This window comes from Phacochoerus africanus, chromosome 11, assembly GCF_016906955.1.
Source record: "Phacochoerus africanus isolate WHEZ1 chromosome 11, ROS_Pafr_v1, whole genome shotgun sequence".
Lineage (NCBI taxonomy): Eukaryota > Metazoa > Chordata > Mammalia > Artiodactyla > Suidae > Phacochoerus > Phacochoerus africanus.
The window spans coordinates 90382680-90406478 of NC_062554.1; the positions used below are offsets into that span (position 1 = coordinate 90382680).

The 23799-nt window shown below is 41.7% G+C and overlaps 1 protein-coding gene across 3 annotated transcripts in view; it reads right to left on the reverse strand.

Moving 5' to 3' along the window:
• Nucleotides 1-23799, reverse strand: part of RAPGEF5 (Rap guanine nucleotide exchange factor 5) — a 238535-nt gene that overhangs the window by 164021 nt on the left and 50715 nt on the right. For all 3 annotated transcript variants that reach the window (XM_047751885.1, XM_047751886.1, XM_047751884.1), the window contains exons 5-6: nt 22520-22688; nt 6605-6671 (exon numbers count right to left, since the gene is read on the reverse strand). In XM_047751885.1, coding sequence (XP_047607841.1) covers nt 6605-6671; nt 22520-22688 — 236 coding nt within the window. The remainder of the gene's footprint in view (nt 1-6604; nt 6672-22519; nt 22689-23799) is intronic.

Genomic DNA, 23799 nt, shown 5'->3' on the forward strand with positions numbered 1-23799 from the left:
GTGCGATAGACCTAGACAGAACACAGTACAGTATTTTTTATTGACGAGGGCGAGAAAAACACCCCTGAGCTATCTGTTCACATATTGACAATCCTGGGCTTGTGAGGGGGTAGTAGGAGATCCTACTGGAGGGAAACTAAGGAGCTTTAACCAACTCTGCAAGTGGTCCTGGAGACTTACAAATCCACAGCCGAGGGCATAGTGAACACGATAACAGCTGCTGAGGGCAGCTCTTACACACAAGGAGGGAAGGTACTAACAAGCCCCACGGCTCCTTATCAACACCAAGAACAAGGAATCCTGCCCCAGAAACATGCTCCAAGTCCTCTGGGGCTTCCTTAATGCTCCTTGAAATCAGGTCTATCTTCGAGGGCCTCCCCTGACCCTTTCTCTCAGATCCAATCTACCCAGCCCTTCCCCAAATCACAGGGCAACTCTTAAGCCCCTGGAAGGGCTGGAGCCAGACTGAGGATTCCATGTAGGAATTTTGTGTTCCCTGCAGATAAGAAGTATAAGGTATCAGGATGTTCACGATCCTGTGGCAGCCAGACAGAAGGTGAGTCATTCCCTGGGGGAGTAACTTACTTTTATTCTCTGAAAAAACATGCCCACTCAGGTCCATGACAGACATAGAAAAGGGAGATTAACCGCACTCTGGTTTTCCGTTCCTCAGGAAGAGGCAGGTGGCCAGGAAAAGGGGGAGTGGAAACTAGCATCTCGTCATTTTAAAAAGCCATATGTCTAAATGCAGTGAAATTCATCGCTAGATGATGGTGATATTCTCCCACTTTCCTTAACCTAAGACTATGTGTAGGCCTTACTCACTTGACATACAGCCTCCGAAATAAGTCTCCAAAATTCTAGCTTTTTAAAGATTTGGCAAAACTCAAATCCCATGCTATTTCTGCTTCCTGAGCCAGTATCGGTGCGGCCGTATCCAGCCGTAAAAACTGTCACTGCTATCTTCAGATACTACTGTTCAGAAAGGAATTTCTCCAACATACCAAACCCGATGTGCGGATCCATCAAGGACAAACTGAAGGAATGAGAGTCACTTTATGTACTTCCTGACCCAGAAAGAGTGTAGACAGAGTCCTGAGAAAGATACACCGTAAAGGAAATGACTGAAGCTCCAGGTGAATGACAGACATGACAAAGGAGAGGAGCTTCAAATGACTGAAAGCAAAATATGAGGACAGGAAACCTGAGAGGAAGGAGAGAGCTGACAACACAGAGAATCTTGGAAAGTTGGGGTCTTTGAGTTTCCTACTGTCCTGATGTTGCTGATACAAGACCAGGGGTTGTTCATGAAGACACAACTCCTGGTACCTCTGTAATAAGGATTTCCCAAGAGAACACTATGCAAGGAAAAGATGACACAGAAGAAGAATCAGAGGCCCAAGTTAAGTGCAGGGCTTAGTTAATACCTTTTTTAACCTGTAAAGCAGAATCGCAAATGGGAAAACAATAAGCAGACAACTTTTACTAGAAAGAAGGCTGGAAAGCACAAGAGAACAAGTTCACAGAAAATGTGATAACTGACGGGGCTACTTCACAACTTTGGACACTGAGCTGGGAAAACCCTTTTTGTGAAGTTGACAGCATGCTGCAGTTAATTATAACCACCTCTTCTTTCCCCTCGAGAGGTGCAAAACCAAATTCCATAGTGGATTTCTTTTCTCTAACACTTTAACCAAAAGTTATATATCCTCGTACGTGGCTTCTTGGGGCTTCATCTACTTCAAGGTCTTCTAGAACTTAAAAGAGTCGCCTTCATTTATAATTTGGGTTTGATTTTTCTTTTTTTTTTTTTTTTTGATCTCGCCCTCAGCATGTGGATGCTCCCAGGCCAGGGACTGAAACTGAGCCTTAGCGGTGACCCGGGCCCTGCAGTGAAAATGCCAAATACTTAATCCACTGTGCCACAAGGGAACTCCCAAGTTAGATTTTTTTTTTTTTTTTTTGAAGCTCAGTGGTTTTTCTCAGAGGAGTGCTAATGCACTTGAAGACCCCATGAGAAGGCATTGGAAAATACCACTAAAAGCATCAAATGCAAAGGTTTTACATTAAAGGTGGATGGTCTGAAGAAAATGAGCAACAGGATAGGGCAGACACATGCAAATGGGGGAAACCTCAACTGAGGAAAATTATCAACTACATTAGCTTTGAAAAGAAGTGCGAAGGTGTAAAGAGTGTCCCCGAGTATTAGAGTCTGTTTTCATCTTCACTGACCTTTTTCTAAATTCTGTACACTCGATTTGACATGTGAATTCATCTCTCACGATAGGGCCGCACACTCATAGCTGCCACCACCACCACTAGGTTAGTGTTTGTTGTAGACACTCAAAAGCATTCTCTGTCACCCTCTGAGGAATGGCTGACTTTGTTGGACCACACAGCACAGAAGACCACACCACTGCCCTCTTTGTCCTTGTATAAATGCCACTCATAACTGTGCCATTAAATAGACATCTAACACGTAAAATTCACACCCTAGTCTAACGCACATCGCCTCAGTGGTTTTAAAATTAGTGTGGATAAAAATTACAAATTTCCCTCAGATAAGATGTTTGTGTTTTCTCCTCTCTACCACGCCATCATGACAACTGAGCCTGAAGTAATAGAAATAGGCCAACACAGTTTGTTTGGGATGTCCATTTTTTTGTAAGCATGAGCTGGAAGTCCAGAATCAGTTTTTCTCTCCTATTTAAGGATGTCCATGTTTCCACTTCCTCTCTTTGGATGAATCCCAAGTTCTTTAAAGAATCTCTGTTTTTTAAAATGCCTCAAAGTTTAGCTTATTTCCTAAATTTACATCCTAGGAATTATGACTTTGAAGGCAATATTTCATTCACTATAAACTCTTGCCTATGTCTAGTTTATCCTGGATTGTAAAACAAATATATAAAAGCTATGTCATCAATTCTGAGCACTCTTTTTGTCATGTACACTAGGACAATGAATGTTTTAAAATAAAATGATTCTCAGAACTTCAAGGATAGGAACTGGTAGATGGTGTCAACCAAGGGCCCTTCTTAGCCTTCTAGCTTCATCAGACCAACAGAGATGCAGCGTAAAGGACAAGAAGTTTTTCAAGTTAACAAAATGTGTTAAGGTCAGAAGATATTAGAAAGGATGCTAAGATGTTAAGGAAGAAACCATATACACAACAGGGAAAGCCAGACTACTTTCAGATAATAATGCCCAATAATTCTCAGAAGCTTTCTGCAGACTTTATATAATGGAAGGAGTCTTATTATGGCCACTTCCTTTTTCCTTAAGCTGAAAACTTCTTTACAGAATTTTCTCATTTAGGTTTTTGGATGTCAGGTTTTTGGGAGGGTGGCTCTTTCCTGAAAAGCACCAGAAACGTAGCTGGAACATGTTTAATGTTCATGTTTGTCCTAATTTAACAGCTGTAAATCTTGCTGAATTATCAAGACATTTTTCTTTCTCTACATAACCTGTCTTCTCATATTCCTTTACCATGAAAACTCATTTGTGTTTTCTTCCAGGGTAGAATGTTAGATGTTATTTTTTAGACGAAGGGACCTTTCTCTCAATGAACCTAAGTTGAGACTAAGTACACTCTTTAAAAATGAAGATTTTTAAAAGGCAGCCATATAGAAAATTCCCAAGTTTGAGTAAAAAGAGGGGAATACACAGGACAGGACAGTCCACAGTAAACTGCCACCCCCTTTCCAGCGCCCCCTAATTATACAAAACTTTGTAGAGAGCTCTAACAACCTGCATTACAGATGTCACTTTTGCTTTCCTTTAATGCATTTAAGGGTCACACTAGATGACAACTATGGCTTCAGTGGTGCAGGCAAACATACCCCTTCCTGCATGGTGTCAACACCTAGGTAATAAAGTTTTCATACCACTGCCAACTGGAACAACTATACTGTGAAGAGGTGAAACACAAGAGTGCCTTCATAAATGCTTATGCAGTGAACAGAGGAATTTTAGAACATAGATATTGTCTAGTCCACCATTCAGTTAAGCCAAGGTCACACTGTTGGGAGAATTAAAAAACAAGGTCCACATTCTCAGTTCAATCAGCCGTGAAATGAAAAGATGAATTTTTCTCTTCTGCCCTCTATTCTCGTTCCTACTCCAATATCTTACCCAATATTTATACAGTCTTTTTAGCTTGGAGATTTTTCTAGTAAGATTACCTCGACCAAATACATAGCCAACACTTTGCTGTCCATCCTTCCTTCGTAGAGGCTCTCTTGACTTTGACTTCTAGGCTATAAACCATTCGGTATTTCTACTTCCTCTCACTGTCCTCCAATCTCCCTGTTGCCTCTCATTGTGGCTGCTGCCCAAGACTCCGTCTTCCATGCTGCTCCTCAGTCGACAGCCTGGAACTGGTTCCTGTAGCTCTAGCCCTGACCCTTCTGAGTTCCAGGCTCACGTTTCCTTTCTCTCCTCAAACTCAGCATGTTCAAAACCAAGTCAGCTACCCTTCCACATATTTTACTCAACTTCCTAAGAGTATCATCACTTTTTCATGCACACAAGTTCAGGACTTTGGTTATCTGACTCCTCCTCTACCTTTTCCTAGTCCTACTGAATTCTAAAAATGCTGTGTGCTCCTTTTTAAACTCATTTTTCTTTTGGTCTCCCCCCACCCCAACCCTGCGCCAACAAACAACATAAACTGGGTTTTTGTCATCCTCTCAACCCTTCTCCCCATCTCCAACTCACCATCTTCCTTTCTTAACCATCTACTTCATCATGTTAATCTGTTGTTCAAAAAGTCTTTCGCTTTCCCTTATGAGGTCCTTCCTCTCTAACCAGGTTACTCTACTCACTGTTTTCCCACTGTCCCTGCCCATTCCTCTGCCTGCACACAATAACCCCACAGCTGGAGCACACACCCTCCTGTCACCTGTTCAAATCCTAATGGCCTTCAATGCTCCATGAAGTCCAGTCTCTTCAATGAAGTTTTCGGATACTGTGCTTGGGTTTACTGTCTATAACCCATGATTTTTGGTGCTCAAATGCCAGCTATTTTATAGGTTAACTTTTTCATGTGCTTGTCTTCCTGGTATGGCTGCAGAAACTACATCTGACATGTCTGCTGCTTCTGAAATTTACCTAATAACTACACTACATTATTTAAAAATTGAGGCACAGTACTTAAGAGAACATGAGCAGGATGTAGAAAATTCTGAGTTCAGATGCTGGCTTTGTTCCTTTCCAGATGGTTGACCTTGGGCAAGCTGCTTAACATATACATGCTTTTATGTCTATAAAATACAGAAAATGCCACTTATTTCACAGGGCTGCTTTGAAGTGTAATGCGTACGTGTGCATATGTACACTACCCACACAAACACACACGTTTTACAGAATATTTGGTCAGTAGTGAGTACTTTTGGAAATGGGTAGCTATTAATGATTTTGCACACAATAGGCTCTCCCCTTAATGGTCAATATTTTAAACTGAAAAGGTCATGTTAAATATTTTTGCATAATGTGCTGTCAAGCTTCTATTTCGTGTGAAGTTTTGTACCATGGAGCACTATATTACATAGCCAAAAATTACTTTTCTAGGCTATATTCCAGAAGAGTGGGAAAGACAACTTTTTTTTCTTTCTTTTTACAGCCACACCTGCAGCATAGGGAAATTCCCGGGCGAGGGGTCAAATCGCAGCTGAAGCTGCCAGCCTCTGCACAGCCACTGCAATGCCAGATCCGAGCCACATCTGCCGCATCCATAGTTTGAGGCAACATCAGATCCTTAACCCACTAAGCGAGGCCAGGGACCCAAACCCCATCCTCACAGACACTATGTCAGGTTCTTAACCTGCTGAGCCAAAACGGGAACTCTAGAAAGACAACTTTTAACTTTCAAGTTGTGTCCAGATGCCAGGACTTGGTTGTTAAAGTTACAAGATTAGTTTCATTCCATGTACATAAATCAATCCAGCATGATTTTCTACAACCACCATTTTAAAAATGCAGTTAAAGAAGAACTAACAATCTCTGGAGAGGCTTGAAAAATTTCCAGAAAGTCCAGCCCATGGATAAAGGTTGTGTGAGACAGCACTGCTAGAGCCTGTCAAAAACCAGTGCCCAATTATTAGCAACCGAGGCCAGCTTTTTCCTTGAAGAAGGGGATTTCCTTCCTTCCTTCCTTTCCTTCAACCAAGTCAGTTGCAACTCTAATTAATGGCTTGCAAAGACACAAGGAAAATGTTGCAATCCAGCACATTGAAAACTAAAGACCTGATCATTTGTTGGTTGAGGCGATGTTTTCCTCCCTAATGAAACATATCATCTTTGCTTCTTTGTGCAGCAGGTCACAACTTTTCTTAGGTTGCGCCATAACGTATTTTTAAAAATCAGGTATTATGCCTCCACTAAGGTTCCAGGAACTTTCCACCAAGAGTATCTATGATCTTGTAGGAGAGGCTGCACCAGAGCAGAGGGCGTGAATGCCACTGTCTGCTTCTGCCTGAACTTGAACCTCCCTCAACAGTCGCAGCCTCAGGGCAAGCATCTCTACACCACTACCCAAATGGATTCCCTTCAAAGACCCAGGCTCATTACTGCTGCACCTCTGGGGAGGGAAAGGGCAGGGCCTTACCGCAGACGTTAGACGGGCAAGAATTTCGTCGCTGCTCTCCTCTGAGTCTTCAATTTTCTGATGAGATCTTTGAAAAACAAAGAATAAATTACTCCTCTGCTTTGGTTATTTATTCACCAAGTTATGGGTAATGCATGGCAAGTAAAAGTGTTACTGCTTCATACATTAGTGAAAGTGTACACACGGTAATATGGGGACAATAATGCCAGAGGAACACAACTCTGTTGCAGCTCAACAGTTCCTTCAAAATCAATTAGTAAGAACCTCTTTTCCACACATCGATTAAGTCCTGGGACTACGTACTGCTCTCCAAAGGTTATCACAGAAGAATCCTGACACACCGGATTTACAAACATGGGCATGCACAGAGCATAAGCAGACGGTGAATATAACGTGGCTAAATACTAAACTTCCCACTAATTCCAAATGAAATCCAGATTCTGAAAAAATGAAAAATGAATTTTCCGCTACCTCTGAGTTTCAGCCAAAACAGGCCTATTATGAATTAGTCTATTACAAGTCGAATGCTGGGACAGGAATTATGTGGATACCATAGCAGAAGCCCTTTGCCCTTTTTTATGAGACCATGGCCCAGTTAAGAAGATGTTAAATAACTAAGGAGACATACAACATATTACACAGCATAAGGTCAGTTTTAGAAAAATCACCTTTCTAATGTAATTCATGAAACAACTGTCATCACACAAGCGTACATGTGAACATATAAAATCATCTACTTCAAAAAAATTTTACAAAGTCACTCCCCCCCCACGACTTGATCAAAGGGAAAAAAAAAAAAAAAAACATTGAGTAATGCCGACTGAATATATGTAATTGTCTCCCAGATCTATTTCCACAAGCAATTCCTTTCAACACCTTCTGGGGACTTGGGGGGATTGGCGGTAATTGCCCTGCAGAGCGGCGTTATCGCAGTGGCAGTCCAGTGATTGATTTCAATCTCGGGAACTGCAGTGGGCCAGCTGAAGTGCTAGCCTTGCAGGGCAGGAGGGCTTCTCCCAGTTCCTAGGAGGGCTAAGAAGATGCTCTATAAGAAAGGAAAAGCCAGTTGGACCAATTCTGGCATTGGCTTCCTGTATCTGGAAATGTTATTAAACCCCTTCAGAGGAAAAAATGTCCCACCCTTCAAATCGGAGCAATGAATTACAAACCACTGCCTTTACAAGAACTGCCTGATATAGGTATGAAGCCGTGGGCATGTTGTCAAGTAACTTAATTACTTGTGCAGCAAAGCATCGGAAACATGACCTTGAAAATGAAGATTTCAAATAAAATGAGCTTTATTATTAAAACTATCTATTCACAAGGTTTCCACATATGTGGAAGAGATATAGAGGTTTGCAACCCTTTATAACCTAAGTCACCAAACCAGGGTTTATGAGGTGAGAGAACAGATCTGAGAGGAAATTAGGAGCTGAGAGCATTAGATATAAGAGCATCAAAACCAGGGTTTCAACGCCCTGTCTGTGACTGCAGCGAAGCGAGAGCTGGTCAAGCCCCCCCATGCTTCTCAGCCCCCAGCAGACACCTAAAGGATGAGTCTATGTGCATCTTTGCATTAGCACAGATTCTGTCATGGATGTGTTTTCAACAAACTGCTGAAAAGAACTCAAAACTGCAAAGGCAGCTCCTGTGTAGGTGACTGATCATGGCTATTTGATGAGTAATGGCAAGCCGTTGCTAGTTAAACAACAAATAATTTCATCTCTGTTCAAGCGAAAGTACCTTTCATCATGCTTCCAGCACAGAACATGCATTGTGGAAATGTTTCTTTCTTTCTTTAATTTCTTGCCTTTTTAGGGCCGTACCGCAGCACGTGGAGGTTCCCAAGGTAGGGGTCTAACTGGAGCTGCAGCTACCGGCCTAGGTCAGAGCCATGGCAACGCCAGATTCGAGCTGCATCTGCGACCTACCCCACAGTTCACGGCAACACTGGATCCTTAACCCACTGAGCAAGGCCAGGGATTGAACCTGCAACCTCACGGTTCCTAGCGGATTCGTTAACCACTGCGCCACTATGGGAACTCCTTCCCTGCCTTTCTAGTCACCAGATCCTCTGCTCGGCTGTCCTGTGGTTCCCCCTTCACAAGACCCACTAACAGGCCCTCACCTCCATGACTTATTTTTACTGCCACCTAACCAACTGTCTCTGCTTCTTGTCCCATACCCCATCTCTTCTGAACACCAGGATTCTCCTCCTCAAACACAGATCTGATCTTGCTCCCCTAGGACTCCACGCCTTCTGGAATGATCCTGCTGCTCGCTCTGGAACACAGAAGGACTCTTCTGCTGAGCAGTCCCCAGCCCACCCTACAGCAGCAGCTACCTGCATGGCACCGGCGTAGAGGCAGGTCATGGGAGGGGGCCTGGGATGGGGGGGTCTTTTTTGTCTTAGAAAAGACCAAAAAAAATAGTGAAAGAGCCTAGAGAGGGGAAAGGAAGAAAGAAAGAGAAATGGGTGATGCCCACCCACTCTCCGTCCTTCCTCACGGGGGTGGCCCTTCCCCAGCTTGATGCCAAATGGCTGAGAAATATCCTGATTCTTTTATGATGTGAACACACATCACAGCATCCCACTGAAGACAAAGTTCGCACATATCAGATCAAACAGAAAATGAAACAGATGGGGGAAGGGAGAACAAAAGAAAGACTCTAGTATAAGAGGTAGTATGTCATTTTCTGTGAGTCTCTAGTGTCTGTGGATCTGGGTGTCCACGGGGGTCCTGGAACTAACTCCCCCATGGATCCTGAGGGAGGACTGGACTTGCGTGTATTCCCCGTTATTACTAAAGGGGGCTGTGCTGCTTGGTGAGAGAAGGGAAACAAAGAAACCATAGCCGGACTCAGCAGCTCATATCAGTGACACGCTGATATAAGAAGAAAAAAGAGGAGTTCCCGTCGTGGCTCAGGGGTTAACGAATCCGACTAGGAACCATGGGGTTGCAGGTGTGATTCTTGGCCTTGCTCAGTGGGTTTAAGGATCTGGCATTGCCGTGAGCTGTGGTGTGGGTCACAGACGCAGCTTGGATCCCGTGTTGCTGTGGCTCTGACATAGGCCGGCAGCAACAGCTCTGATCAGACCTCTGCTAGCCTGGGAACCTCCATATGTCATGGGAGTGACCCTAGAAAAGACAAAAAAAAAAGAAGAAGAAAAAAGAGAAAAGGGGTGACCCTGGAAAGGAGACATCCCTGAGTGTGTGTGCCAGCAGAAAGCTCTGGCTCTAAAGGTGTGCCCCTTATGAATTCTGCTTCTCAAGGTCTCTTCCTGCCAATAGCCCAAGCCTGACCAGTAATTCTCCTTGGGAAATGCCAAGTCCTGATGTCTGGGCAGACATCTTTATCAATTCGAGAGGTCTGCAATACCTAAAGATGCCACAGTGAGGACACAGGAATGGTAAAAGTCTGTGGTCCTCAGCCCTTGTCCCTCTAACCATCACACAGGACACATTTTCATTCTCCCCAACTCCCACCAAAAAAGAAACAAATCCCCACCTGCATTCCTACAGTCTTTTCCACCTTAACTATAGGCAACCCCATCCTTCCAGGTGGAAGTCATCCCTGACACCCCCCCCCCATACTCTACATTGTATCCTTCCCCTAACCCCATAGCTCTGCCTTCAAGAGCAAGCTACCTTTTGACCATTTCCCACTCCTTCCACGGTTGCCCCAGCCACAGAAGCTTGTACCTAGATCCAGGAGCCAGAGAGGTCTTGTTTACACGTTCATTAGAACATGTCCCTCCTCAGCTCAAAATCCTCCACTGATTCCCCTGCTCCCTGGGTCCAGAGCCCCAGCCTCCACAGGGGCTGCCATCTCTCGCTCTCTTCACTCCATCCCAGTCACTCTTGTTTTGCCTTTAATGCTCCTGTCGTGGGGCTTGCGCTGACCATCTGCTTAGCCCAGACGGCTCCCCTCACACTGCACACTGCCTTTCCCTCACATCCTTCAAGTTTCTGACGACCTCTTGGAGGTGCCTCTCCTGACCCACATCTCCATCACTCATTTCCTACTTTCTTTCTCTGTGTGAAGTTTTTCCACCATTAACCAACATAAACCCTTTTTATTTATGAAACTACCCCTCCTCCTAGACTACGGGCTCCACAAGTGTGGGAATTTCTGTCTGCCGTGTTCACAGTTACATTCCCAATACTTAGAACACAACTAGTCCATAGGAAGCATTCAATGACTCTTTGTTGAATAAATTAAGTGGGGACCTTCAAAACCTCCAGGAGTGCTCTGCTGGGAGCCACACCCCCATCCCCTGAAGACCGCTGCACAAGACATTAGCTAGTGCTCTGTGATCAGTCGACTAGGCTTAGCCTGCTTATACTCAAGGGCTCTTGCCCTGAGCTACTCCATCAGCTTCCTGGCTCCCTGCGGTGGTCCCTCCTTCAGTGACCTTCTTGTCACTCGAGTCCAACACGAATGACTTTCTTCTATCAAATGCCAAAGAGCTGACATCTTTTAAAAGATCTTGAATAAAATAAGGTCACTCCTACCTTCTCACCTTCCCCTGAAAAACAATTAGTACAGACTGAGTGACAATTTCCAACCTGGCCAACTATTCGGCCATCACTTACTCAATTCATAGGGCAACAGAAAGCAGGAAGTTCCCCACCCAGAAAGGTCTCCCAACCCACAAACTCTCAGCTCTGAGGGAGCTAAATAGTCAATGGTGTTGAGTTCCAATAAAAGCCTAAGGAAGCTGTACACATGGGCCAAGATCTGGGCAATGGAACTCCTTGTATACCAGTCAGGACCAGTATAACTTCTAGAAACTTAGATTTAACTGGTATACCTGCAGGGATTCCCAGAATTCTCTTAGTAAAAATTCTTTCATGAGAATTAGTATAACGGGTTTGAGATTATTCCCATGATGTTTTTAAAGATCAAAGCTTACCATATATCGTCTATATATGTGATAGTACCCATACTCCTTAATCAGGTTTTGACCAAAATATTTGTGCCTCCAGATTCAGGAACAACCAATATCATCCTGGAGTTGGAAAATCCTACTTCCTTTTCAACAATGGAAGAGGTTTCCTTATAGAAACATTATCTAAATAATATCACTTTACATTTGTATATTGATACAACTTTAAAAATATACAAGTTCTGTCTATAATCGATGTTTCTTTTCTTTTCTCCTATTTTTTTTTTTTTTAGGGTGGCACTTGTGGCATATTGAAGTTCCTGGGCTAGGGGTTGAATCAGAGCCATAGCTGCCAGTCTACACCACAGCCACAGTAACGTAGGCTTCAAGTTGCATCTTAACATACGCCACAGCTCATGGCAACACCAGATCCTTAACCCACTGAGCGAGGCCAGGGGTCCAACCCGCATCCTCACAGACACTATGTTGGGTTCTTAACCTGCTGAGCCACAATGGGAACTGCTGTCTACATCTATGTTTCAATAGTGAATAGCATATTCACTGAGCAGCCAAGAGCTACCGCTACACACATAACATGGTTCCTACATGAAAATGTGTTAAATGCATCCCACAGCCATAAAACAGACAAACATTGGGAGTCCAGGGGTTTCAGAGGTGTAGACTATGCACAACTGGCTTAGGCTAATCCAGCTGGGGTACCACACACAGCCTTCCAGGCACAGGAGACATTGCTATCTATCCTGGGCACAAGCGTGGTGCACACACAGAGGATGCTAACAATGAGATGTGTCCTCAGTCAGTTTTCGTGTAAGTTGCTATTGCTGCCATCCCAAAGGCTGTCATTTGTTTCTGGGCATCTTACATACACACTACACATCAACCTTTGCCTTCAACAGAGATATTACACATTGGGACTGAATGAGGGTAGGCAACACGCCTATCTCCAAATCAGAATTCTGACAGGAGGAGGATGTTCCTGGGGAATTCAGAGCAGACCTATCCACCACCTCCCACCCCGCTTCATACTGATGCTGCTTTGCTCCGCCTTGCTTGGTTTGGAGGGACTTGAGGAAAACACAATTTCTAAGATGGACCTCAGACTACCCTACTAGAGGCATGTAAAATTCTAGGACATGGAATACACCAGAACCAAGACAAACTATGCAGGAATCTTTCAAACATGATTTCACAAAAAATAACAGATGCACAGCACACATATATATGAAAAAAAAAACACATATAACACTTAGTGGGCTTAGCAAAACCTATCTTTAACATACTCTGCCAACACAAGTAACAGCCACTTAGCCTGATCTGTGATTCAGAGGCGTCTTAGGAGAAGTGATATCCAAGCTGACGCTCTGTGGAAAAGGAGTGGCCCTGGGATGGAGCAGAATTACCAGCATAGGGGAGTGGGAAATGGTAAGACATTAAGCTGAGGCCAGAAGAGTCAGAGTCAGGGCCTGTCTACTACTGCCAAAGAGTTTTGGTTTTATGCTGAGGGCCATGAACCATGGCCGTAAAGCAAACAAGACAGAAAGAGAAGTAAGTAGAAGATAAAAATCAAAGGCAGGTTTGGTTTCTTGCTATTATGATTTGGAGAACCATTTGCCTGTAGAAGGAGAATAGCCATGAGTGAGTAAGGAAGTAAGAAAGCAGGCACAGGGAATGTCCAGGGAGGGGTTGGACCCACAGTTCAGGAAGGAGAGTCTGGAGCAGGAGGGACACTGCCACCACCAAGCTGAGAAGAAATGATGTTAAACATGTCCATTGACAAAGAAGATGTGATTATATATATATAAAATGGAATTATGGAATATTACTTGGCCATAAAAAAGAACAAAATAAAGCCATTTACAGCAGCATGGATGGACCTGGAGATTATTATACTAAGCAAAGTAAGTAGTCAGAGAAAAGCAAACATTGTATGATATCACTTATATGTGGAATCTTAAAAAAAAAAAAAGATCTCCTTTACAAAACAGAAACAGACTCATAGACTCCGAAAACAAGCATAGGGTTGCCAAAGGGGAAAGGTAGGGGTGGGGGATGGATTAGGAGTCTGGGATTGGTATAAGCACAGTATTGTACATGGGTTGGATGGTCAATGGGGATCTGCCATATAGCACAGGGAATTCTACTCAATATTCTATGATAACCTATATGGGAAAAGAGTATGATAAGTGAATATGTATATATGTATAACTGAATCATTTTGTTGTACAGCAGAAATTAACAGGATACTGTAAATCAACTATACTTCAACAAAATTTTTAAAAATGAAAAAAAAAAAAAGATGTTAAGTCAGTTAACCATGCCAGAATCCAAGATCTCCTTACACAACCCAGAGTCCATTTCATACCTGCTGAAGGTCAGACAAGGAAAAAAGTTAGGGACTTTCTCTTTCAGAAATATCTCCTGGGCCAGATTTAGAAGTTTATATCCTAAGAAATCACTGCCCCAAGTTCTAGACACCAAAAAAGAGAATGTTCCTCAAGAGGCAGAGAGTCAATCTGTACCACATTTAATACCCATGGACCCCCAAGAGGATAAAAAGGTGTCATATCTGACACATAAAACTACATCTTCCCATAACATCTATAACCTGGACAGGCCTACATTTGCTTAACACAGCAAATTCATATGACCAAAAGAAAAAAATGGGATGGTGAAAGCATGAGAATCAGATTTCTTTTCTGAGATCACTGGTATCATGAGTACAAATACTACTCAACCTTCTCAAGAGAAGATAATTTTTCATAGCATCAGCTATTAGTTACACTTATAGAGGAAATTTACCAAACAGTAGTAAATTGTGAACATGACAAGTTTCATTAAGGGTTCAGGATCTATAGTGTCACAGTCATCTAAAACTGAATAAAATTAGTTATTACTGATATCTCTTCTTCACATTTTACATGAAAGATTCAAGAACTAATGCTAAGTATCTAACTAAATAGCTACATTTCAAGTGCTGGCACAAGCAAGCCTAAAAGTTTAATTTTTGTTAAAATTCCAGTACTATTCCTCTGATAAAGATAAGTAGTCTATTCCCACACCTGGAGTAAGTCTTGTCTGTAAACAATGGAAATTTTGGAGGACTGTTTCCTTGGGAAAGGGAATAATGAGTAAGAACAAACACTAAGACCAGCTGATTCCACAGCTTTGTTATGCAGGCAATTTAAAACAATAAATGGAAATTTTCTTCACCTATGACCCTAACACAAAACATATGCCAAGTTTCATCACGAAAATTTTTTTGTCAAATACTCAAAAAATATTTGTTTACTTATCTGGCATTCCCTCCTCTAGAGGGATCATAAAATGATAGTCTAAATAGGCAAAGTCAGGGATACAAATGTTAGATTTGGGACGTTGGAATGGCAGACTTGACGTTGATCTCCCTGGTTAGAAGGTGTTAATCCAACAGCATTTCAGAAATTAAAGATGCTAGTGGATTTCCTGTGTTGCTTATACATGTCAGGTAGAAAAAGACAAGTTAGGCTGGATAAGGAAAATAAAGGATGAAGAGAATAAAGGAAGCAGAGGTGATAGGATAGCTGGTGGTGGTGTTATTGTATATAATGTCCTAAGGGAAGACAGGTACCTGAATTTTAGGAGTTATCACCCTGGAGCGCTATTAAATACTTAACTAGAGGAGGGTACATCCACAGTGAAAGCAAAAGAGTCTGAAGACTGAGCTACAGGGCACACCCTATTTAGAGGTCAATGTTTCCACAAGTAGGTTTTATTATTATGCAGGTATGGTGAGGTCAACTGATCAGGAGATGACTGCCACTGAAGAGCTAGGTCAACATGGGGAGAATTAACATCTCAGCAATATCGAATCTTCCAATCCATGAATGCAACTAGATTTTCTAATTATTTAAATCCTGATTTTTAAAAATTAGGCTTATAAAGTGTTCAACAAAACTCTTACACATTTTCTTAGATTTATACCTCATTATTTCATACTGTTTTTTGTGCCAGTACATGGAAAAATAATTTTGTACACTGACCTTGCAGGCTGTGATCTTGCTAAACCCACTTATTAGGCTTAATATTTTTTTTTGTAGATTTCTTGGGATTTTCTATGTATATAATTATGTCATCTGCAAAGAGAGATGGCTTTGTTTTTTCCTTCTAATCTGAATATCTTTTCTTGCCTTATTACACTGGCTACTGTTGAAAAGAAGTAATAAGAGGCAATGTATTAGCCTTGTTCCCAATCTTAGTGGAAAAGCATTGGGTCTTTTGCTATTAAGTATGGTGTAAGCTATGTGTTTTATGTAAGGCTTTATCAGATGGAAGAAATTGCCTTATAGACCTAGTTTTCTGAGAATTTTCATTTTTTGGCTACACTCACCACATATGGAGGTTCCCAGGCCAGGGACTGAACCCAAGCTGCAGGAGACAATGCCAGATCCTTAACCTTAGCCAGGGGGGAGTGCCTCTGAGAATTTTTATCATGAATGGATGTTGAATTTTTTTAAAAATGTTTTTTCTGTATCTAGCTTTTCAGTATCTATAGAGTTTATCATATAGTTTTTCTTTTGTAGGACCAAATCTGGTAAATTACATTGATTGATTTTTAGATAGTCAATCATCCTTGTATTCCCGTGATAAATATCAATTTATGACATAGTTTCATTTTTACATATTGCCAGATCCCATTCAGTAATATGTGTTAGGATTTTTGTGTTTACATTCATTTTCCTCTTCTGAACTTTGTCATAATTTTATGAAGCTAAATTGATGGAATTTCAGAAGCACTGACCAAGTGAAACAAGTACTGTGCTCAATAAAATCTTTATGTCCTGATAAACTTAATCTGGCTTCTTTACATAGTATTTTGAGTCTCTGATTCAATTAACTTGCACATTTCCTATCACTTAACAAACTCTGTAAAGCTAACTTTGTAGAACAGATTTCAACCTTGGTGTGCGTTAGCCTCACACTTTACGAAAAATACTGATATCCAGGTCTCATCTCTCCATCCCAACCCTGATTCAGTCTATCTCAGGTTATACCTGTTTATTTTTAAAAGTAACATGCCTGAGAACCACTGTCATAAAGATCATTTCCAAATTCACCTCTGTCTTCAAGTTGTATTGCTTCCACCAAGTACAGATGCATGTCCCTTTGGTACGTTATGTAATCTGTCTTGCCTCGGTTTCCTCATCTATAAAATCAGAACAACTCCAAACTACTGTTGTGAGCCTTAAATGAGTCTTACATAAAATGCTCCACATAGTGCTTTGCATGTAGTAAGTACACAGCTGTTAATTAACTAATGTTGTTATTATTTTATTATTGCCACTACCAGGTCAGCTTAGGCCAAGTGACCAAGCTCTCTGTTCCTCATTTTCTAAGTAGGGGACCTCTTTAACACAGAAACTCATCACAGAACCATGTAAACTCTATAGCTGTTGATTCAGCAAATACATCACAAAAACATCCCTATGAATTCGAGTAAACTATATTTTACTTTTTCAGCAGCATTTATATACAGTTAAATCATTCTCTTTGTTCAATATAAAGACAATGCTTGGCTTCCATAGAGATGTGCAGACCCCTGCAGTTAATCTGAGCTCTTTTGCCCCCTCCCCAAGGTCTGAGGTCCGCTGACTGTGACCCGCCACGCCAGCCACATCAAGCCGCCTGTGCCAACCATCTCTCCAAACTTCACCCCCTACGCAATGTTCTTCCTTCTACCGCAAGCTCCCTGCTGCTTCTCTACCTAGAACACGGCATCATGGATGTTAACAGAGTCATCTTAACTCACTGGACTGAGCTTTCCCGAGAGCTGGTTAGTGAGGAATCAAAGGTGAGCCATACCATCCAATTAAGTAAGTACTCAGCTCATTAACAATAACAACAATGAATAGGCACCATTTTTTTTAATAGGTTAGCATCAGGGAAAGTCAGAGCGAGATGCCGGGAGAGGGAGCTATTTCAGCAGAGGTCAGGTGACCGAATCTATGTAAGCCACAGGCAGAGCTCCAGGCTCCCAGAAGCACGTATCCACCAGGACCCCCAGGCACTGATGAAGCCGAGAGAGACAAACCAAGCTGACACCAGTCCCAGTCCCCACAGTAAGAGCACACCTCACTTACACTTCACAGGTCACTAGGCAGGATCAGTGGGGATGGGAAAGGGCCACTCTGAAAGGACAGCCTGGCCTGCCAGGGTCAGGGACCCTCACCACTCACCGTATACCCAGGGGCTGTCTTGCTGAGGAGCAAGGACAGGGGGCTGAGAGGCCGAGCCTTTTTTTTTTTCCAAAATATGCTCAAGAGGAAACTTCTCAAAGGAAACTGATAAAATTACATTATTAGAATACTTGTACTGGATTAGGCTAAAATTATGGGGCTTTTCTTTTCCTTCTCTCTGGCTATTCAGCAGGACAGAGGCCCAGGCGGACAACAAACAACAGAATGCTTAGAAGACAATGAAGCAATTCCATTTTTCTTTACCTGCCTTAGAGCAGCATGAGCTGCATTTTAGCCATCCTCTATGACTCTTACCAACAGCATAAATGCTAACTACTCTGTAATTGACAGGATAGAGTTTTATGTATCGTTATATGTAACAGACTCAGTTATTCAGAGCACTTCCACTTCCACCTCAGGCAAGCTCAGAGGACTGCCATAGAGGCTGCTGAATTAAAATATCCAAGCTCCCTCACAGCCTCAATTCTCAAGTGTTAGAAAGAAAAGCATCTTGGAGTTCCTGTTGTGGCACAGCGGAAATGCATCTGACTAGGAACCATGAGCTTGCAGGTTTGATCCTCGGCCTCGCTCAGTGGGTTAAGGATCCGGCGTTGCTGTGAGCTGTGGTGTAGGTCACAGACGAAATTCCGATCTGATGTTGCTGTGGCTGTGGTGTAGGCTGGCAGCTGTAGCTCTGATTCCACCCCTAGCGTGGGAACCTCCATATGCCACCACTGCAGGCCTTTAAAAAAAAAAAAGAAAGAAAAGAAAAGAAACAAACAAAAGGTCTTACTGGTTGGGAAGGAATCCTTAGGCTGCTTCTCCCCACACTGTTACTTCAGCATTCCTATTCCCACCCCTCCCCCAAGAAAAAAAAAGTTAGAAAAAAGGACATGCTGGATGACTTGATTTGGTTTTCAGTTTGAATAAGATGTTCTTTCTCCCCCCAGTACTGCTTTCAAATTATCTACTTAGCTTGGATATAAAAGTTATTTTGTATAGAATAGGAATTTTGTTTCTTCCCATTAGCCTAGAAACCTACCATAGCTCCATTTCCCTTCCTGCTTTAAACTGTTTATTTTAAATGGAAAAAAAATGTTTCTTTTTTGTTTTCTTTTCAAAAATGTATCTTTAAAGAACAAAAATGTGTTTACATAGAGGCATGAAGTGGTTTTCTCACATAGTTTTAAAGATATTTAGAGAGATGAAAGCAAATTAGAGGTGTTTGCTGTAGAACTGCATAGGGAGACCTTCATGGCCTTTAAATGTCAAAAACATTATTCGAAGGGCCTTAGCACTGAGTTTTCAGCCCTTGAAAGGACGGTGTAAGTTAATGAGTCAAGAGGACTTCAGGGGACATTTCAGAACAATGGGTAAAATGAATGTGTAACACAGTAGAAAAGATAGCCACAGGACTAAAATGACAAAGACAAATGGCAAAAAAAATTTTTTTGATATAAATAGAGCAGTTACGTTACTAAAAGTTAAGGCTGCCAAAGACTTCAGACATCATGTAAGTTCTGTGGTCGAGGTAGGACTTGGGCTCCCCCTTGAGGGGTGGGTAGAATGTGACAAGGAAAGAGCAGACCTTCACGAGGGTATGAGGGAATAAGCGGGGATGGGATGGAGGCTAGAATGAATGACAGTCACCGGATGAGAGCAGAAGTTATGATGGGATCATATGCCCTGAACAGTAGGAAGGGCTGTGACAACTCCCTGGAAGAGGAGAGTTTTCTTGGACATCTTTTCTCTGACCACATTTCATTCCAAATCTGAATAAATTAAACCTTGGCTTTCTAAAATTTGTCCCAGTGGAGTTCCTATGGTGGCTCAAGGGTTAACGAACCCGACTACCATCCATTAGGACGTGGGTTCGATCCCTGGCCTTGATCAGTGGGTTAAGGATCTGGCGTTGCCATGAGCTGTGCTGTAGGTAGCAGACGTGGTTCGGACCTGGTGTTGCTGTGGCTGTGGCGTAGGCCGGAGGGTACAGCTCCGATTCGACCCCTAGCCTGGGAACCTCCACATCCCACAGTGTGGCCCTAAAAAGACCAAAAATAAATAAATTAATTAAAATAAAATAAAATTTGCCCCAAAACATGTGACCATAGCTTAGAAATTTGCTTGTGACTCTACTATAGAAAAAAATACATATATATATTTTACTGTTTATATAATATATAAAGAATTTAATAAAGAATATGTTTTAATAAAGAATATATCTTTCTTTATATTTTTAATATATAAAGAATATATAATATATAAATAATGTTTTTTTTTCTCTCTCTCTCCAGTGGGTTCAGCAATTTTATTCTTTATATATTTTTAATATATAAAGAATATAATATATAAATAATGTTTTTTTTTCTCTCTCTCTCACCCAAATTGCAGTGGGTTCAGCAATTTTATCCTTTTATAGCTAGTGCATATAATATGGGAGACACACGTCTATTGCTCCCCAAAGCCAATTTTCCCTAAGGAATTACCACTCCCATATGTGCGCATTCACACCAAGAGAAAAAGGACATAATGATAAGGCATGCTACAAGTGACTGTCAACTCCAGAGGCATGACACTGTGTATGACGATTGGTGTGACAAAAGATTGCAAGTAATTTGGAATTAATATTAGGAACCAAATGTTTAAAATATTTCCCTGTTTAGAATTGACAGTAGACTCAGGATCTCTCTCTAACAAGGTCATCTCATTGGCACCTACTTTGCTTTCTCGGAGGGGGAGGAAGGAGAGGAGCTAACCATGAGGACTGCTCGTGAGTTTACTTCAGGGGCCCGTAAGCCCCCAGTAATCTGGGTATGCCTCCCGGGACCGTGCACACCTCCGTCTTGAGTTCAGGATGGGAAAGGATTAAGAAGATCTGCTAGAGAATGCCAGTCCCACAGACTAAAAGCAAGCCACAGCCACCTCTAGTTTAAAAAGGATTCCACTCCTTCTTAGAAAGCTTTTTAAAATTTACCGAAATGCTCCTTGACTCTTCCTGGGAAACGTCTGACCTAAGTTGAGAGCACCTTACATTCAGGAACAATTTCCATATTGACACAACCAATGAGTGATGCGTTGTATTTGAATTCTGCAGAACCAATGCAAGGTCCTCTGTAAACACTGGTGGTGCCAGTGGCCCTGAATTCATAACCATGTCAGGGTCAGTCTAACATTTCTCTAGTTTCCGATTATAACAGAAAGGGAAGCTAGAATGACCCCGTGACTCCTGCACACATGCCCTAGCAGGTGTAAACAGCAGGGGCATTAGAGCCAGACAGGCATGGATTCCAACCCAAATGCTTCACACACCACTTGAGTGACCTTGGACAGGGTACCTGACCTCTATGCCTCAGTTTCCTCACTTTAAAATAGTAGGAAACTGTCTTACAGAATTCATCAGAAGATGAAACAACAAATATAAAATATTTAGCAGAGTTCCTGACTAAAATGCACTCTCTACAATCAGACTATTAGTTCTCGTACACTTTGACTTTTATTTCTTTTCTGAAAACCTGTATTAACTATCTTCTTTCAACAAGAGTAACTCATCTTTCTTATGGTTATAAGGGTTTCTCCCTGAATCTATTTTCTTAGCCAAGACATAAGGATAATACCACTTGCCTTGCTAATCTCAGGGAATTCAAAGTTATCAGTATGGGAACATTCTGAAAGCTGAGTATGTAAAAGCTACTAACTGAAGCAATGAGATCCTGCCATACAGCACAGGGAACTACAGCTAATCACTTGTGATGGAACATGATGGAGGATGATGTGAGAAAAAGAATTATATATGTATAACTGGGTCACGTTACTGAACAGCAGAAATTGACAGAACATTGTTAGTCAACTATAATTAAAAATATTTTTTAAATTTACTTTAACTTCAATTTTTTTTTTTTTTGGTCTTCTTGTCTTTTCTAGGGCTGCACCCGTGGCATATGGAGGACGTTCCCAGGTGAGGGGTCGAATCAGAGCTGTAGCCGCTGGCCTACACCACAGCCACAGCAATGCAGGATCCGAGCCACATCTTCAACCTACACCACAGCTCACAGCAATGCTGGATCCTTAACCCACTAAGCAAGGCCAGGGATTGAACCCGCAACCTCATGGATACTAGTCGGATTTGTTAACTACTGAGCCACGATGGAACTCCAAAAAATATTAAAAAAAAAAATAAAAGTTGCTAACTGTAATTTTTAAACTGCAATTCATTATACTGAAGTAAGCTTGTCATTAAGTGCGGTGGATAAACAAAGGCATGTCAGAATCACCGTACCATGACTCAAGTCCTGTTCCCACACCTCCTCTAATGAATTAATTTTAATTTATTTTAACCATAGAGTGATTCAGCATCTTTATGTGATAATGATTCACGTGTTTTAATATGCCAAATGTTGCTTCTAGATTATTTTCAGAAATGTCTGCCGAGTTCTTAAGAAAGTCACGATGTGGATAGAGGATAAGATGTCAGTTATGACTTTATTCCAATTTAAGCTAAATCACATTTTTCCCTAATTTAGATCATCTACTCATATAGCAATGATTAAATCAGAAGCAGCATGGTGCAGCTGGCAAGGCGTGGATTTTGGGGGTCTGAATACTAGTTTAGCCGTTTATTAACTGGATGGAATTTTCACCATTTTACTTTTCTGAACCTGCCTCTGAGAAATGGGACTAAAACAATTACTTCTTATAGGAAATGATCTTCAAGAACAGAAGCACAGCTCCCAGACATAGGAATCATTCTGAGTGAGAATAACTTGACAACAGAACAAAATATCATTTACTTACAGGTCACAGATGCCAGCTCTGGTGGGAATGAGAGGCACAAGTTGCAGTAAAAGTTTGACACCATTTTGCCATTCCTCCTCTCTTTCAAATTCACAGTACAAGTAGCTACACTCATCAGATGAAAACTGGTAGAAAACATAGGTATCTTGAAAGTATAAATGCTGATCCACTGTTGGAAACAAAAAAGACATGGATCACTTTTTTAAAGTCTATTATTTAGAGACTCACCTATCAAATCATAAATGGAAAGGCCTACTAATTATTAGGGAGAAGCCAGGGATAGAACTATAATTAAGTCTATTCATGTTCACAATCCTATTGAATTAAAAAGGACTTACTGGCAACCTATGTATATTACTTGATGTTTCGGCCAGTACATTCATAGCTATTTTATAACTTTTCCACTTCAGGAATGTGTGAAATCCATTGCAATTCTAAGAGTAGAAGAAATTTTATTTTGTTTTTTTTTCTTAGTGTCCCAAAGCAAAACATTTAATTACCTTAGTGGTACACACATACAACACTACGGCAAGTTTTAGATCAGTGGTTCTCAAAAGGGGTGACTGTCCCCTCCCACACCCCACCCTCTGCAGGGCACTTGGCAATGTCTGGTGACATTGTGAGTTGTCACAACCAGGGGCTCTTACTGGCATCTGGTGGGTAGATGAGAGGGGCATTACCAAATATTCTATAATCTATAAGGCAGTGCCCATTACTTAGGATTGTCTAACACAAGATGTTCTCACTTCAAAGGCTGCAAAACCCTGCTTTAAAACACATCAAGAACTGGAGACTTTTTCCAAAAAACAGTAACACAAAATGTTTTGCTAACCAGAAACCACAACCTCACAAGCAAGCTGATAATTATATTCCTCGAAGGCAAGTTCACTGATTGTCTAAAGCAGCATCAGATTTCTAAATCTAAACCAGTATTAACAGGGGTTACCGATGACACTCACATCCCCATGTGTACCATTTTCCACAGTGGGACTCTGGGTGTGCTTTTCTGACCCTCACTATGTTCTCTGACCCTCAATATTTATCACCTATAGAAAAAAGGGGCTCCCAAATGACGAACCAGCACCTGCGGGACAGAGCAAAATAAAGAATCCCAACTGTTTGACCTCTAGGTCTTAAAATCCTTGGGCTCAACTAAGAAAAGAGATACCCACCAACTATTTTAGTTTCTAGTTAACATCAATTTTCCATAATCTTTAAATAGCTAAATTTCATAGATCAGCTTTCTAACTGTTCCTGATTACTTAGTCAACTAAAATGGC